The 17,745-nt window shown below is 29.6% G+C and overlaps 2 protein-coding genes across 2 annotated transcripts; both read left to right on the top strand.

Moving 5' to 3' along the window:
- Nucleotides 1-523: 523 nt before the first annotated feature.
- Nucleotides 524-3,850, top strand: LOC114179941 (putative receptor-like protein kinase At5g59700). The gene is made up of 8 exons (XM_085670323.1): nt 524-1,235; nt 1,633-1,683; nt 1,779-1,883; nt 1,970-2,065; nt 2,495-2,713; nt 2,797-2,912; nt 3,002-3,262; nt 3,517-3,850. Exons 1-8 carry the CDS (start codon nt 575-577, stop codon nt 3,703-3,705), a joined length of 1,698 nt encoding a protein of 565 aa, XP_085526449.1. The 5' UTR covers nt 524-574; the 3' UTR covers nt 3,706-3,850.
- A 7,556-nt stretch (nt 3,851-11,406) lies between these two features.
- On the top strand, nt 11,407-13,015 carry XTH33 (xyloglucan:xyloglucosyl transferase 33). Its single transcript, XM_028061302.2, has 4 exons — nt 11,407-11,683; nt 11,783-11,883; nt 12,034-12,242; nt 12,367-13,015. Exons 1-4 carry the CDS (start codon nt 11,455-11,457, stop codon nt 12,761-12,763), a joined length of 936 nt encoding a protein of 311 aa, XP_027917103.2. The 5' UTR covers nt 11,407-11,454; the 3' UTR covers nt 12,764-13,015.
- Nucleotides 13,016-17,745: the final 4,730 nt, after the last annotated feature.

Genomic DNA, 17,745 nt, shown 5'->3' with positions numbered 1-17,745 from the left:
TCTTCTCCTTTTTTAGATAAACAACAAGAACAAGGTGCTTTCACTCTGCCGTATCAGACAAATGGCCGAACCTTAGGAATATATCACACGCATGTCACCTTTTACAAGGGCCGGTTTGAACCCTGAATCCAAATAAAATAATAGATTGTTCAAACTACCACAAAGTGTCACATTTCAAACAAATTGTACATGATACCTTTCTCTTATTCTTTCTCTTATTATTTTTTATGGGGTATTTAGAGAGCAAATCAGAAAAATTACAAAACTAATTAGACATAATCCAACTTATATATAAAAACGGTCGACATTTCTTCAGAATTCAAACCTTAAAACAATAAATTTATGCATTTTTATTTTTATGTATGTAAGATGTTTAACTTTTTTATTTTTATTTAAATTTAGACTCATTTTTAAATTTTCAACAATTTCATCATCTTTTACTACTTTTTCTGAATTTTCTTCTGGGCGACGAGAATAAAATCTAAAAGTGGTGTTATGCTGATGCAGGGACATTCCATACTAATCATTTGTGTCAACACCACCTGCAACCATTGTGAACAATTTGTTGAATAGCATGTTATGTGTTTTCTCTTGTTCTATTTCAATGAAATTTCAAGTGTTGCTTCTCCTGCATTCCATCACCCTTTGTCTTGGATCTTCTCAAACTTCTGTTCATAATTGTGTCCTTGATATTCAATCTTCTTCAGCCCTGGTTAGTTCGAACTGCGAATTGTACAATTGGGGAGGGTTTATCAATGGCTGTTGTGGACCATATTTTGGTGATTACCTCTATGCCTTGGGGGTGAGGGCAAACGAAACTGGAAAAGTATTCTTGAATCCCTCAGAGCAGAAAAACTGTACTGCATCAATGGAAGCTTTTGACAACAAATTTACTTGTTCTGGAATGGAGAAGCTAACTAGTGGAACTGGTGGTTGCTCTGATTACACCATCATAGATGTTGTTAATCAGCTTGGAAACAACCTTAGGAGATTGGAGGAAGAATGCATGCCTTTGAGCACAAATGGTAGGCCAAATGAAACTTGCATTGAATGTTTCAAAGCATGGGAGGATATCAGTGCAAAACCAGACACTACAAGAGGGTCAGAATCAGCAAATATCAGTTCTTATCTTTGTAGGTTTGCTGTTCTTGTCTCACTGACAAGCACAAGAATTTATGATGAGGAATCAATTCTAGAAGTTTATAGATGCCTTGGAGATCATGCCCTTTCTGGAGGTGAGATCTAAAACTAAGATTTTTTTTACATATGAAGTAAATTTGCCTAGATATTAAGAAAATAGACAACTCAAAAAATTATTATTGTTCATGGAGTAAGTTGTGTAAACTCACGACTTCAAAAACAAAATCATGAGGACTCTCCACGACTTATCCTATGATCAATAATACTTTATGACTTGTATATTTTTGTTGTGAACAAGTTTGTCCGAGATATGTAAAAAAAAAACCTAAAACTAGAGTTACTTTACTTTTTATTTTGATAGGCAACAACAACAGTTAATATTACCCTTTCTCCTTTCAATCCACCGGTTTTACTTTCAACTTTTATTCATGAAAAATCATTTTTATAATCTGAGTGATTTTGAATTTGGCATTCTCAATGAATTAGGATTAGCTTCAGGTAATGAAGAAGTGAAGGCTAGTAGAAATGCTAGTATCAACTCAGGTACATGTATATGTTCAGGTTGCTACCAGATATGATTCATGATGATTTTGTGAAACAATACATGACAATTTTGTTGAAAAACATAATGGCAACAGGTCTCTGGATTGCATTTGGCATAACAGGAATTATAGTATTGGTGGTTCTTGCCGCACTAGCATTATTTGTCACAAGAATGAGAAGTGCTCCATCAGTACAACATGGTACTCAATACCCAAAGGCTTTTGTTCATTTTTATGGTACTGAAACACCTATTTCTCTTTCTAATGTAACACCATCTACTATCCAGAATCTGATTCACCTTCACTGAAGATAACTTTGAAGGATGTTTATGTAGCAACAGACAATCTCAGTGCTTCAAATTTCATAGGCCAAGGCATAGCCGGTAAGAATATAACTTTTACTTCTGGAATTGTGTTTTCTATCCTCCAATTTGTCCAAACAATGCCCAACTAAATCATGAAAAGAGAAGCATCATAAGGAGAATATTTAAAAGGGTTACATGTCTCAAATATTATACCATTTAAGTTGTTTACACAATTTGATATGTTATCGCTTGAATGTCAGCTGAAAAATGTATTTAACATATCAAAAAGAATATATAACGTAATTGGATTAAAATGATTATATTTCTTCATTTTTAAAGTTTCAACATCAAAATATATCGAAGTTTGTAACATAGACAAATTCCAATTTTAAGTCAAAGTTTAGGGACTAAAATTATATTTAACCTTATTTAAAAGGAGATAGCATGAAGTATGGGAAAGATAAAAACTGAAATTCTATTTTTAACTTTTGATTTGGGTGACTGAAGGGAAAGTGTACAAAGGTGTACTCTCCAACAATCAATCTGTTGCAGTGAAGCATATCACCAATGAATGTTACATGGAGACATTTGTCAGAGAAGTGAGAAGCCTTTCTCATGTTAGGCATCACAACCTAGTAGCTTTACTGGGATACTGTGAAAGTGAATCTGAATGTTTTCTGGTGTATGAGTTATGCCACAATGGAAACCTCTCAGAATGGCTATTCGGTGTGCTTCTTCCCCTCTCTTTTATTCATTCAAAATTTCCTAAGCTTTTTTCATTATAAAAGTTCTTGAACACAAAACAACAGGCAATGGTAAAGTTCTTTCATGGATTCAAAGACTAGAGATTGCCATTGATAGTGCAAGAGGCCTTGAGTTTCTCCACACCTACCCAAATGGCTGCATCGTTCACCGTGATATAAAGGTATACATACATATATATACACATAGTATCTTTCTAGTATTCACATTCATTCATTCATTAACTCATGTTATTTCATGATGTGTTGTCAGCCATCAAACATTCTTATTGATGCTAACTTCCAAGCAAAGCTTTCAGACTTTGGGTTGTCCAGGGTTATGGAGTTGGGTCAATCCTATGTGAGCTCAGAAGTAAGAGGAACATTTGGTTATATTGATCCTGAATATAGGACAAATCACCATGTAAAAGCCTCAGCAGATGTCTACAGCTTTGGAATAGTGTTGCTGCAACTTCTATCAGGACAAAGGATCCTCAACATTGATTTCCAGAGACCAATGTCTCTGGGTAAAATGGTGGGTGATTACATTCTAAGAACTTAAGGGTGTGATATCTTTTAAATCATAATAATATGTTAATAAAAATTTCCTAAAAGCCTTCGACCGAAATTCTGGATCCAATAACTTTATCGTATCTTCAAAACTCTTAGATAAGTCTAAAGTAAGTATTATATCAGAATTGTTCCATGATCACAGACGACCAGGATTGTATAATAAGAAAAGAAAATGAAAGTCTTTATTATTATTCACAAACTTGTTCCATGTTTCAGGCCAGAGATGTTGTTAGAGGTGGTGATATTTCAGAATTTGCTGATCCTAAACTGAAAGGGGAGTACTCTGTTGAAGCATTTGACATAGTACTAAAGCTAGCTTTGTCTTGCATAGGGCTCAAGCGCCACAGGCCCTCTATAGATGAAGTGTTATATAGCTTAGAAAAGACACTCCATATTTCTTTATAAGCTAAACCTTCTAATCCTCAAGAGTTTATACATAAGGCTAAAAAGGTAACAAATTCAAGTATTTTATAACCATTTACTTGTATAATTCGATAAGTAGAAAAAGCACTGAATGACTCATTTCAAGTAAAATATTGTGTATTCTGAAGATTATAAAGGACTAGAAAATGTTAAAAGAAGAATATGGTCATAAATTACTTTGAATTACAAGGCAACATGTTCTATTTGATAACTACAGATAAATGAATTTAAGTACTCTATACAAAGTTGTATCATAATAACAGAAGCTTACACGACCTAGTTAATACAAGGTAAACTCATGCTACGTTATACAACATAGTCAACAATTTCTCTTATTTTAGCATGGATAATGTTTTTAAAATTAAAATTGATAAACATGATCAAATAGTATTGGTATTTCTCAAATAACTTGATTTTCTTATCAATGGAGATATATTAATTTAAAATAATTAGTATAATTTAATAAGGATTAAATATGTTTTTAGTTCCTAAATTTAGATGCAAAACTGAAAATTGTGATTGTGATATCAAATTTTAATATATTTTGATCCCTAAATTTTAAAAATGAATGAATATCATCTTCTTAATTTAACATCATCAATTTTTTTTTCCATGTGGTAAACAATGTTTCTGCTCTTGAATTAGAAAGATTTTATATATATATATATATATATATATATATATATATATTTTAAATATTAGGGACCAAAATATATTAAAATTTGAGACCAGAATAAATTTTAATTTTACATCTAAGTTTATAGACTATGAACATATTTGTCTCTTCAATAAACATTTCTATATATCTTTAGAAGATTCAAAATATATTTTAAAATAAAATTATAATAATAATAACACATTATTTTTACTTATTTAAAAAAATCGATCTTAAAATTCATAGATGTTAGTAGGATTAAATTGGGAGAAGAATTAGAAATGATGAAACGACTTGAGTGAAGAACTATTGCTTTAGAGTTAGAGAATTCAATCAACTAATTCACATAATATTTGCCCGAAAACTGGATCTAAATCTGCTAGTTCGTTGAGTTTTTTATTCTTAAAAAAATATTTGAAAGTAAAGAAGGGACTTAAGTATAGCAATACAAGTAAATATATTGTATAGAAATTGCCTAATTTAATAATGAAACTTTGCTAAAAAAATTTAGTTTCCAATCTTCTATTATTTTCATTTGTTCTATTTCTTTGTTTCTTTTTATTTTCCATCTTATACCAACTCACTTTATTATCTCAATCGGAAACAAAATACATAATATGGACAAGGAGGAGTAAATCCATTTCAAAGTAAAGGTGGCAAAACAAATTATTCAATCTCATAGAGATTCAAACAGCTCATCTTGATAAAAATTTTAGAAGAAACAAAAATAATATACTCAAATTTTATATATTTAATTATTGTCACTAATATAACAAAAGTATATATAATTTATTATTGAAATATCTTTATATATTTTCTCTTATAAAGAAATGATAGTTTTAAAGTTGTATTTGATATGAAACTCATTTTAAATAAATTTTTCTAATTTCATCTCTTTCACGGAATATTCCCATATTTGATAATAAGTTTCAAAAGAATTAATATGAAAATTTCCACTTATAATTCCAAAGAATTAATATGAAACTTTTCACCTATAATTCATTCATTGTTGAATCTTTAAGGAATGGTTCATCTAATTTAGCAATTGAGTCCTTAATATCATTGTTGAAAATAGGTGAAGAAGTAGATTTGTATTGTTTTTATCTTCACTATTCTATCATTTGAAAAATAATTTATTATTTAATTCTTCATCAATATACATATTTAAACAAAAAAAAATAAAGACTAAATTTTTTTATCAAAATCTAATAAAAAATTGAGAGATGTAATTACTAACAAAAATCTATGTTAATCAAGTTACATCTAAAAAATGGTTATGAAAAAACATGTAATACATAACTTTTATTTCTTCATCAAAAAATAAATATACAAAAAATTCATAAGATGAAAAAAATACTAAATATCAAACTAAAATTTCACTGTCAAGAGACATAAGAAACTTACCTTTTTTTTTTATCTTAGAGAATGAAAGAGAATCGATGAGAAATCAGAGCGAAGAATGAATTTGTCTCTAACTTTTTTTTAAACAAAAAACAAAATGAAGATATATAAGACCAATAAATAAATACAATATGTGTAAAACTTAAAATGAGAAAGAACAAGAAAAATATTTCAATAAATTTTATTATTTTTTATTGTATTAATTTTATATTTTATTATTTATTAACATTAAATATTATATTTTATAAAATAAATAAAAATCAATCTAAAAAAATTAGTTTAAACAAATTTTTGGGGCTATGCCCCTTAAAAGCCTTCTAAGATCCACCGTTGGATTCAAGTCATGAGCGATAACAAGTGAAGAAAAAAAATCATCAAATTTATTGACTCCATCCATATGCAGGGTTGCAAGCTTTCAGCTTTGGGAAGAAATTTTAATTTTTTTTTCTTCATTTAGTTAATGTTTTGCATATGTTAAAAAAAATCAAGATAGATAATTATTGTAATAATTATTTTTATTGTCATATTTGTTTTAGTATATGTTCTTGTAAGTATAAAACCATGTTATCTCTTGCTCATCCATCTTCATCTTCAGGTGCTTGAAAGTTTTCGGTGTTATTGTAGTCTTAGTATGGGAGGGATGGTGACATTGTGTCATATCAAGATGTTTTCAGTTTGTGAAGTGTGCAATGCAAAAACTACTAAACTCAAATAAAGAAATTTGGAAATTTTGGGATTAATTAGTATAATATAATTTATTTGTGTAAGTCTTATTTAAGATATTATAATTTATTTCAACACTAAAATATTTTTAATAAGTATTTCATTCTTATTTAGCAAGTAATTAATTTAATTTGGTTTAATGAAGACATATTTAGGTTTAGGAGGCCTATGAAACTATAATTTCTTTAGGTTAAATATGTTGTTGGTTTCTTAACTTTTAGTGAAAATTAAAATTAGTTTCTTTTTGAAATTTTAGACTAATTTAGTCTTTTATCTTAAAAAAATTGATGAATTTAGTCTTTTTAACTAAATTTTGTTAAATTTATTTGACGTTTTAAACGTATTTATCAGCTAACACTGAAGCGGAAATAAATTTAACAATGTAAACAATTAAAATACTATCATGATATGTATTTGAAATATCAAATAAACTTAAAAAAGTCGTTAAAAAGAATAAATACACATATTTTTAAAGTTGGAGCATTATATATAAATTTGAATATATTATTTTAGTTTCTCAAAATTATGATAAAATTAACCAAAAGTCTAGATAAAGTATTATGATTAGTTGATAAAAGAAAGTATTATGACTAAATACGACCAAACTAAAGTCAAGGATGATCATTTCCAACCGTCCATGGAGGTAAAAACATATTAAAAAAGAATATAATTAGATAATTATCCCAAAGTATGAACTACTATAACTTCTAAAAGATCGAAGAGTTTCAAAGACATCTTAACAAATCAGCAAAAAGATCATGTGATTTTACAAAAATCATCTCATATTGTAAGAATAATTTTCATAAGTATTCATTTATTTTTACACGCGAAAAATAAATATAGAAATTATATTAATAATATTTTGTTAATATTTACTTTGAATAATTATTATAATTATATGACAAATATTAATATTTATGTACGTTTGTGTTATGTAACTTAGACATAATTGTTTGTAGGATAAATATTATAATAAAAATATTACATGTTATGTGTTATAATAACATTAAATAATTAAAAAGTAATATAAAATAATATTATAATAAATAAATAAATTTACTCATTTCAACTTATTTTGTGCTCTCCTAACTTAATGGACTCAAAATTAATTTTACTTATTTTAATTATATTTGTTTATTTTTACTACCAACTGAAGTTAATTTTTCCATTTAGTAGATGAACAATATTTATTATTTTGATTTGTAAGGTCTTATTTTTTCTGTATAAATCTCATGAACATATTCAAATATATAAGTGTATGTAAAATTTTAATATAAATTTGACATTTATCATGATTTAATTGATCATATTTTATAAGTAAACAACCCATTTTAATTTATAATTACAGAATGAATGAGGTACTAAAAGAAGAAAAATATGAAATTGATGAATTTTTTATGATTTTGCAGTAATTTCTCGAAGGGTTAAAGATGATGCAGTTGAGCCCGAAATCCACGACTGAGTTCTAGTAAGATAAGATCTAGAATGTGACTTTTGGAGCTGAGCCACAACAAAATGGTGCTCAACACTTAAGACGGTGCATGATTGAGTCATAAGAAGGTGGTGTTGGGCTCTAGAGGCGGCATAGACAGAAGAAACCCCTCCAGAGAAGGAAACCTCTGTGGCTAAGTGCCAAAAGTTAGGTTAAGCACTGCCTAAAAATTTCTATGAATGAAGACCTTAAGTCCTCATTAGAAGCATTAAGTAAAGAGTTAGGAATGTAGCAGTAGAGTAGGAATATGTATGTGAGGCTCGAGAGAAATGCGCTGATTGGAAATCCTATGTGTAAATGCTATTGAAATTGCATTGTAACATTTATGAGTAGTTGAACTTTCTCATATTGAGGTTTGATGTAATCAATTCTAATTTTATGTACTTCTATTTCTTGGATATTTATCAATGCTTTCATTCAATAGTTTGTAGTTTGATTTATACTTAATGATAAATTGACAACTCATCTTGAAGAAATCACATTGGGTTTGAAGTCCTTAGGTTGTAGGCTACAAACATGGGCCTAGATTTACATAGAAAGAGTTCTACAAAGACATTGAATGATTTGCATATTAAATGGACAAAATAATAGTAATGCAGTAGAAGAAGATGAGATGAAATCCAATCATGACCCTACTTCACTAAATATATATATATATATATATTATTACTATTATCTATATTTACATATACTCTTTATTCAAAAATTCAAAAATTACCTATGAATACACTTGCTTTTGCTAAATTCATGTCGATATAATAACCCCATTCGACTATTTTACAACTGGTTTGGTGCACTTGCCAATAGGTTACATAGATAACTCTTTTGAAATTTGATCATTTGTGATGTTGGGACTTAAGCCAAATGAACTAAAAGATGTTGTGGCTTTTGTGGTTCAAGTCCAATGAACAAAAAATTGTTGTGACTTTTGTGACTCAAACCTAATGTACTAAAATTCTTAACAAAATTTTACCACGTCACCTAAGATGAAATTCTTCTCCTAATAGGTTCCTATTTCCCCCCTTCAAAATATCATTGCACTTCCGGTATGTAAATGTGACAGGTAATTCAAATTGGGGAAACATGGCAATAAAGGGTAAATTAGTACAATTTTCATGAGAAACTACCTTTTGACAAAAAAAAGAAAAGAAGAAAAAGTAATTAGTAACAGGTTTAATCAATTTTTTATCCATAAATTCGTAACTAACTTCATAATGACTACACTAGTGACATTGATATGGGTGCATTTTCTGTATATATACTATAATTTATCCTATGAAAACTGTTAACGTCACACTCTTTGAAGTTTCCATTACCAGGTGAATTTCACATGGATCTCACTAAATAGAGTAAAGTCCACTTTTCTAGTGAAATATTCCCAAAATTCAATTAATAATAGAAAGTGGCTTGCAGCATTCATATCTGCAATATACCATTCTAAGAAAAGGAGAAAAAAGTGGCAACATGTTGGCAAATAAAGCACCTTATTACAGTAGCAGCTTTCTGTTTTATATTCCCCTCCAAGCAAGTGGAGCTGTATCGCAAAATCTGATCGAAAATGAAGTTTATAATTAGAAAACAGTAAAAACTCTTCCAAGATTAAACCTAAATAACATTTTTGTTGGAAATTCAAATATGATTTAAGTTACACATGAGATAGAAATGAAAGAGTTGAGGAACAATATAAATAATTTAGAAAACTCATAAATATTTAGACGAGGTAATTTACAACAATAATTTATTTATTTGAAAAATTTAAAGTTCTTTAAATTAAAATGACTTATTTGAATAAAGTAATTGAAAGTAAATTTAAATTTAAAGAAATTTGGAAAATATTTTGAATGATTAAAATATAAAAATTTAAAATATTTTCAAAAGTATAAAAAATTTGAAATTTCACTCATTTTCATTCTATTTAAGAAGGTCGAGTCGATCTAAACTGAAAGTCAAATCAAATTGAATTGAGCCAAAAAACAAGTTAAGTTGATCTAAATTGAAGGTTGAAATTACTCGATCATAGTTGATGGTTCGAATCTTTTAGAGTCAATTTGGACCGAAAGTCGAAACGAATCATTCTAAATGAAAGGACTAATTTCAAATTTCATTGAAACTTAAAGGACAAAAAATATATTTAATCCTTTAAAAAGTATTAAGATAATTGAATTATCCTACTAGAGGTGGGGTCAACCAATGAGGAAATTTAGTGGAAGAAAAAATTTGCGTGAATTCTATCCATTAATAAATTTTGAATCCCTTTTTGGTAGATGCACGCAAATTGGCCCTACCTGCATATTTGTCCATGCTAATTGCTATCTATCATAATCTCTACCTTGTTTTCATTCGCCTATTTAAGATTGAGTAAGTAATTGAGTGCTGCAGGAAAATGTAATTCTGTGCCATAACTCTCACTGTGACAACTACCACCTACACGTCCTTTTTCTTTCAATGCGATCCCTGCAACCTTTTCATGCTACTACTTCACTACAAAAGAAAATTACAAAAGCAACGTCAACGTGCATAGTCTGAGATGTACCAAGTTATTTTTCTGTCGCATCAGATTCCTCTGCATGCCAGCTAAGTCACCTCTGTCACATTTACTCAATTGCTATATCATAATTTAGTCAGCTTCATTATCTTTATTATATGCTAATCCAAGCTTATACATTCATTGATTCTCCTGATTAGTACATTTCACAGTGATTTTTACCCACCACCGCACCATTTTCAGCTTAGCAATTTAAGTAGAAACCAGACATGCATTAAGACATTGCTAGATCTGGGAACTCAGACCAAATTTCTTGCCAATTCAACCAAACTCAACCATCCTAGTTTTGTTCCTTACTTTATCTTATTTGGTAAACCCCTTTTTTTACCTTCTTCCAATAGCATTATCATTTAGAGCCTCCAAATTGGATCATGTAATGTTAAACAGTAAAAGTATTTAGAAGTCTCATGCTGGTTAAAATAAACCACTTGAATTTAAGAGGGTAAATGAAATACTAATACTTGAGTGAAGGAAAAGTGTAGGTCTTCATCATTGTGCAAATTGGAAGACAAATCCAATCAAAGTTTACGCGTTTTTATGAACATTAGTTGCTCCCAATTGGATCACAGCTACAATTACAAATTTAGAAGAATAAGACATGTAACAGATGCTACAGCCATCAAACATTAACTTAAACTCCATTCCCATTTCATGCTCCCAATATTAGGCCAACCCCACAACACAAGCCATGCCAAACCTAAACAAATCATCCCCACATGACTCTTTGGATCTTTGCCTTTATGATCCAAGACACCTACCAAAAAAGATACTGTGAAATGACTAAAGGAAAAAGGCAATTAGCAACTGGCCAGCTAGAAAACAACTAAGCAAAGATTATGAGTCCCATTCATTAAACCACACCCAATATATACCCAATCAATCTGACATGTTTTCTCCTCACATGTCCACAAAAACATGGCACCTTTGCAACAAAAGCTACCCTTCTCATATCTACTCATCCTTTGCTTAGCCACTGTGGTTTCTTCACACAACAGACCTTTTACAGTTCCAAGTGTCACACGCTTGACGGATTCTTTTCCCACTGTCCCAGTTGATCAAGCTTTTTCTAAGGCCTTTGGGGCCTCCAATGTCCAGTTTCTCAGCAATGGGTCCACGGCCACACTGGCTCTCGACAAAGTCTCAGGTTAATATGAACAACCTCTTCATTTAGTCAAGTTATAGAAATTTTCCAAGTTCCTTGTTTTGTTTTAATCATTTCATAACAAATGCTGTTATTCTATAGGCTCAGGATTGGTATCACAAAGAAGATACAACTATGGATTCTTCAGTGCTGCAATCAAATTGCCCTCTGGTTTGTCACCTGGAGTTGTTGTTGCCTTTTATGTAAGCTCACTTCTGTGCTTAAGAGTCTTCTGTTATCATATATAGATGGTAGCACAGACACTTACTTCATTGACAAGATTTTTTTTTCTTACTATTATGTACCATTAAGTTCATGAATTTGCTCAAGAAATTAACTTGAGAAAAATTCAGCTGTCAAATGCAGATAAATTCCCTCACAACCATGATGAAATAGACATTGAAATTCTGGGTCATGATAAAAGAAATGACTGGGTTATTCAAACAAATGTGTATGCCAATGGAAGTGTCAGCACAGGGAGAGAAGAGAAATTCTATTTCTGGTTCGACCCAACACAGCAGTATCATCTCTACAGCATCTTGTGGAACAGTTATCACACAGTGTATGTTAGATAAGTCTTGTTTCAGTCTTGAAATTGAAGGAATATCACAATGGAAAAACTATACATGATTAGTATTTGATTTCTTATCTTCCTTTTCTGTAATGAAAAATTGTGGATTTTGTAGGTTCTTAGTGGACAATATTCCAGTGAGGGAATTCATACATAGCAACACATATCCTTCTGTTTATCCATCAAAACCAATGTCGGTGTATGCCACAATATGGGATGGTTCAGAATGGGCTACTCATGGAGGCAAATACCCAGTTAACTACAAGTATGCACCATTTGTTGCTTCATTTGCACAAGTAAAACTGAGTGGCTGCATATCTGACCCCACTGCCCCAGTTTCTGCATGTGCTAAGGTCAATCCTTCAGCTCAAGACCCAATCAATGGACCAGAGTTTACTAAGCTATCACAGCAGCAAGTAGCAGCTATGGATTGGGCAAGGAGGAAACTCATGTTTTACTCTTACTGCAATGACAGACCCAGATTCAAAGTCATGCCACCAGAATGCCACTAATACAAATTTATTGACACAGATTAAGGAAAGAGAATTTCTGAAAACAATTTATCAGTAATCATGAAGGAAGCTGTATCAAAGTCATATTTTTTATATTTTTTTTTCACCTGAGTGGAGAATAATACTATTGTTGGAAGTTAAATTCTTTGCCTCAGTATCAGAAGAAGATGGATAAATTAATTGTTATAATATATTTTTGTATGTATCTATACAAATTTTAAGTCTATAAACTCTATATATAATTTAGTGATATCTAAGGTATGATTTCTGTATCCAAATGTGGGATATGAATTGTGAGACAATGAGTAATTGAGAAAACAATATAGTTGTAAGTTGTTGCTTCTGAAATGGTTTAATTATGGTTTGTGTTAAAAGGGCAAGAAGTGACTATTTGGGCATGTACGAAATAAGAACATTGACCTAAAATAGAAGAGATGAAACAATATAATTAGGCCATCCAAAGGCATGGCTTTTGAAAAGGGTTATAAGTAACATAAGTAGCTTCCTTCATTAATGGATATTAGGGTTTAGTTGGAACCTCAGCAGACAGCAAACAGGGTAGACAAACTACATAAGGTTAGTTGTGTATACACTGGAAAATCACTGATGAATTTAGAATTTAGAATTTAGATTTAGTATTTATAAAATAATAACAATAAAACTTTACATAATACAATATCGATAATACAGCTAAAGTGAACATTACAATTAAAAATAAGATACCTATAAAAGGGATCCTTACAAAAGTTTATTAAATCATTTTTTGTTCTTTATTTTGTAATTTTCTGATCACTACAGTACCATTTGGTTTTTCTTAAAAAATACGTACCTGGTTTTGTTTCAATATTAAAGGATTTCAAGAATTTTGAGAAAGTCGTATTTTTATATATTTTTTTATTTTTATTTAATTACATTTCAAAAAAAAAAAATTAACTTGATAACTTTACTTTTAAATTGCTCTAACCAAATCAATAGGTTAAAAAGACAATTGTTTTCCTCACCTCCTTGGTTTCTTCATGTACCTCTATGAAGCAGTGTAAAAGATCGAAATATCTTTCAATTAAATGTATAAAATTTTTCATACTCACCAAAGCCCACAAGATAAAACAAAAACCTCTCATGAGCTTTTCTTTCTACACCCCAATTTTCTTATTGCACCCCTTTAACTTTTAAAATCCCAAATTTATCCTCAGTTCACTAAAAACCCTAAATCTTAAAAGGAGGTCTTTTCAAAGATGGGCTAGGACTGACTCGTGGATCAAGTTGACAACTCTATCTTCCACACACCCCATCTCCTCCTTCGCTTAATGTTTCCTACTCCATTGTCATCGTGGTTGTATTCTTGGAACCATTGTGTGTAGTTGTGCAAAATAAAATGAGTTTTTGTTCATATATGAATTTTTCAAATTGTAGAATTTGAAAAGTCATTATAGATCTTGGAATTTGTAAGCATTTAAAGTGTCAGATTTTCCAAAAATTGTAATCTATGGTACATGTCAATGGTTAGAAATGTATTTCACTACAACTAAAATTACTTTACACAATAACATAAAATTATGATCTAAATTATAAAAATCGTGGTCTAAAGATTAGATCACCGTTTTTTAGGTGTGGTATAGATAAATGTAGTTATAGGTAATAAATAACGATTTTTAGTACGACAATACTTTTCAGGTTAATTTTAGACTTTACTTATATTTTTAGATTACATTTTTACTGGTTTTGCCTACATAGTTTAAAACAAAAATTATATAATCATGGACTTTCATGATATTTATACAACATTTAAAAAATTGTTGTTTATTATATGTTAAGGTCATATTTATTTAGCCGTCTAATTTAGTGTGGTTTAAACTATAAAATATTGTAGTAATTGTGCAATGCATGATGTGCTTTTGAATTTATAAATGTGTTATGTTCTTACCGAGTTTGGGATCCGGAGTCCACAAGACAGGTGGCAAAATGCTGAAAGTATTTTTGCAAGATAGTTCGATCTTGACATTAGGAGATTTACCCGGAAAAACTCTCATGTTTAGGTAAGTAATAGTTTATGGATCAGATTGTATGTGTAAGAAAATCTAATTAGTTTTAGTGGGTAATGTTCCCTGGTTGAGCTCCTTAAATTAAACTGAATGAGAGTGATGATAAATAAATATCACACAAAGAGAAGACACAACGGTTGGGAGTCATAGATTATCTTTATGAGTGAAACTGTCGAGCTTGAAGTGTGCATTAAAGTTATCTTTTAGATTAGGTACGTACATATTCTAAGTTCTAAATTGTACAATTTAAAATATTATTTATTTATGAAAATTATACATTATAGACTGTGATGGATTCCGCAATCTAAAAAGTATATTAATAAATAAAATATATTTTGGATAAATAATTAATTCAGTATAACAAATATTTATATATTTCATTTTTATTATAAGAAAAAGATACAGTTTTAATAAAAAAAATAGTTTAATTTTGTTAATTTATTTAAACGCCTTCAATAATTAATGTAATGAAATACATATTTGATCTTATTTGTCTTTAGTTATTAAAGTGAAAATTAACGTTAACATACAAACTTTAAACGAACTATTAAATATTTTAAATTTGAAAAGGAAAAATGTAACGATCCTTTAATGTTAATTAGATTAATTTTTCTTTAATAAACACACGTTATAATCACAAAAGACTAAATATGCATTTATTGGCTTAATTATTAACAAAATTTAAATAAAATTTAACATAATGAATCTATTTTTTACTAAGATTAATTTTTTTAATAATACTAAAAATAAAACATATCAATATTTATTAATAAACCAACTATTAACTATAGATTTTGGTCATAAAATTTAGAACATAATCTATCATAAAAGAACCCAATTTGGCGGGATATTACCCTAATACCCATATTTAAATTGTCAACAATTGTTCATTATGCTGGTTTTTTTGACCTTTTACAGTTGCATTTTGAATTTGTTTTTTCACGTACCACTGCACTGCCGCCAAATACTGCAGCTAATTGAAAGCTTTCTTTTTGAAGTGAGATAAGCTTTTCAGCAAGCTTTTACTACACTCCATTGAATTAAAGGGTTGTTCTCCTTTCCACTTTTTTTTATTCTTCTTCCCCAAGACTGGTTCTTATTTTTCTTTTCTTTTTTGATGAATCAATGTTGTTCATTATATGTATAACAAGTTCATGTTGTTTCTTCAAGCTTGAAGATTAGGTTCTTCTTCTACTTCTTTCCAGTTACCATAAGCTTGAAGTTTAGTTTTTTTTTGTTTGTCTCTTTTGTATCTTAGTATGTTTGTTATTATAATGTGATATATTACTTTTGATCTGATTTAGTTTTTGTATCTTAGTATGTTTGTTATTATAATGTGATATATTACTTTTGATCTGATTTAGTTTTTGTATCTTGCTATGTTTCTTTTTCACAATCCACTTTGTATCAGTAATTCTTTTTCCTCATGTCGCTGCCAAATAACCCTTGAAACCCTCTTCCACCCTTCTCCATTCCCAACCCTAAAAAACTCTCCTTTCTATCAATGACATTGTTTTATCCCACCTTTTTCATTGCGTTTTGTTCCAATAATGTTGTTGTTGAGCCTGTTCTTTTGGAATCTTTATTGATGCTTGGTTCAATATCTTTTATAACCTTTACTGATGTAGCTGATTTAGAAATCAAGGATCATGAGCTAAAAACTTAAGAGATATTTTGTTTAAATTATCTGAGATGTGATTAAATTATCTGAGATGTGATAATGCATTTTTTGTAATCATTGAAGAATTAGACTAAATCAATATTGTTAATTTTAATGCTTTTAATGTGGTTGTTTTGGAGGTCAAATCTATCTAAAATGATTTTAAGTATTTGGGGAAGTAAGATTTCAAGCATCTTTTAAAGTAAGTACATGATTTGAATTTCACTGTGATATTTGATTGATTTTATAAAAAAAGATCCAATACTATTTTCCCCGTTATGTGTGTGGGGTTTGATGTTGTTCTTTATCACATGTAGGTAGAGGATTAACATTAGAAAAACTCTTTCACTAACTCAAAAGCATGATCCCACCACTACAGAACAGACAAAAAATGAGCAGAAGGTGATGAAGAAGATAGATTACTCAATGAAATGGAGGAACTAACTAATGTTCAAAGAAGCTTTTTTGCTAAAAGAAGAGCCAAGGTTGTTAGCTATTAAATTTCATTGTTTTTCGTTGTGATTGGATGTGCACATGAATGACTTTTGGAATCTATGTTGTTAGATATGCAAGTGCAGCCATGTAGTATCTTCCCAGTGTTTGATCAACAGTGACAAAGACATTGGTAGGTAGTTACAAAAGAAGTTTCATATTCTTAGACAACAATGAAGTCAACAACTTTGATTTAGGTACCAAAAGCAAAGCTTCTTCATCTAAGTCAATAGTTTTTATTCACTACATAACTAGATAAATCATTATTAACGATAAATTGTTCTGATTTTTTTCTTCATTATTAGTTGTAATTTTAAGTTAAGCCCAACTTTTGCCTTCAAGTGTTTTTCACCTTGTGGATATGACCTTTCTGTATTCTTCCAGAAGCAATTGTCCCTTTTATCATGGACTACAAGAATGATTATCTTAAACTCATCCATCTTCTCACAATTAGTGCAAAGGAATGTTCTATTATATTTAATGTTTTTAGAGCTTGAGTTGTTTTTGTAATTGAATGGTGTTATTTGTGGTTAATAATATCTATTAATGTTAAGTTGGCTATAATGTCCTTATACTCTAAGCATTCTTGCATCTTCTGGTGATAATTCATTGTCAATTGGATTGTTTGTTTAATATGTGATTGTAAAGCTTCATTATGACTGCATGAATTGCATGAAACATACTACTAATTCCATGTCAATTATGTGACTGAATATTGAAAAGCATCATGCTGACAATGTTATGTGATTGTTGGATTAGTTGCACAAGGCATTTGCAATCTTTATCAT

This window comes from Vigna unguiculata, chromosome 3, assembly GCF_037176805.1.
Source record: "Vigna unguiculata cultivar grain cowpea cultivar isolate G323 ecotype 2 chromosome 3, ASM3717680v1, whole genome shotgun sequence".
In the NCBI taxonomy this organism is placed as follows: domain Eukaryota; kingdom Viridiplantae; phylum Streptophyta; class Magnoliopsida; order Fabales; family Fabaceae; genus Vigna; species Vigna unguiculata.
The sequence above is the reverse complement of the archived record's forward strand: the minus strand, read 5'-3'. Positions and strand labels throughout refer to the sequence as shown.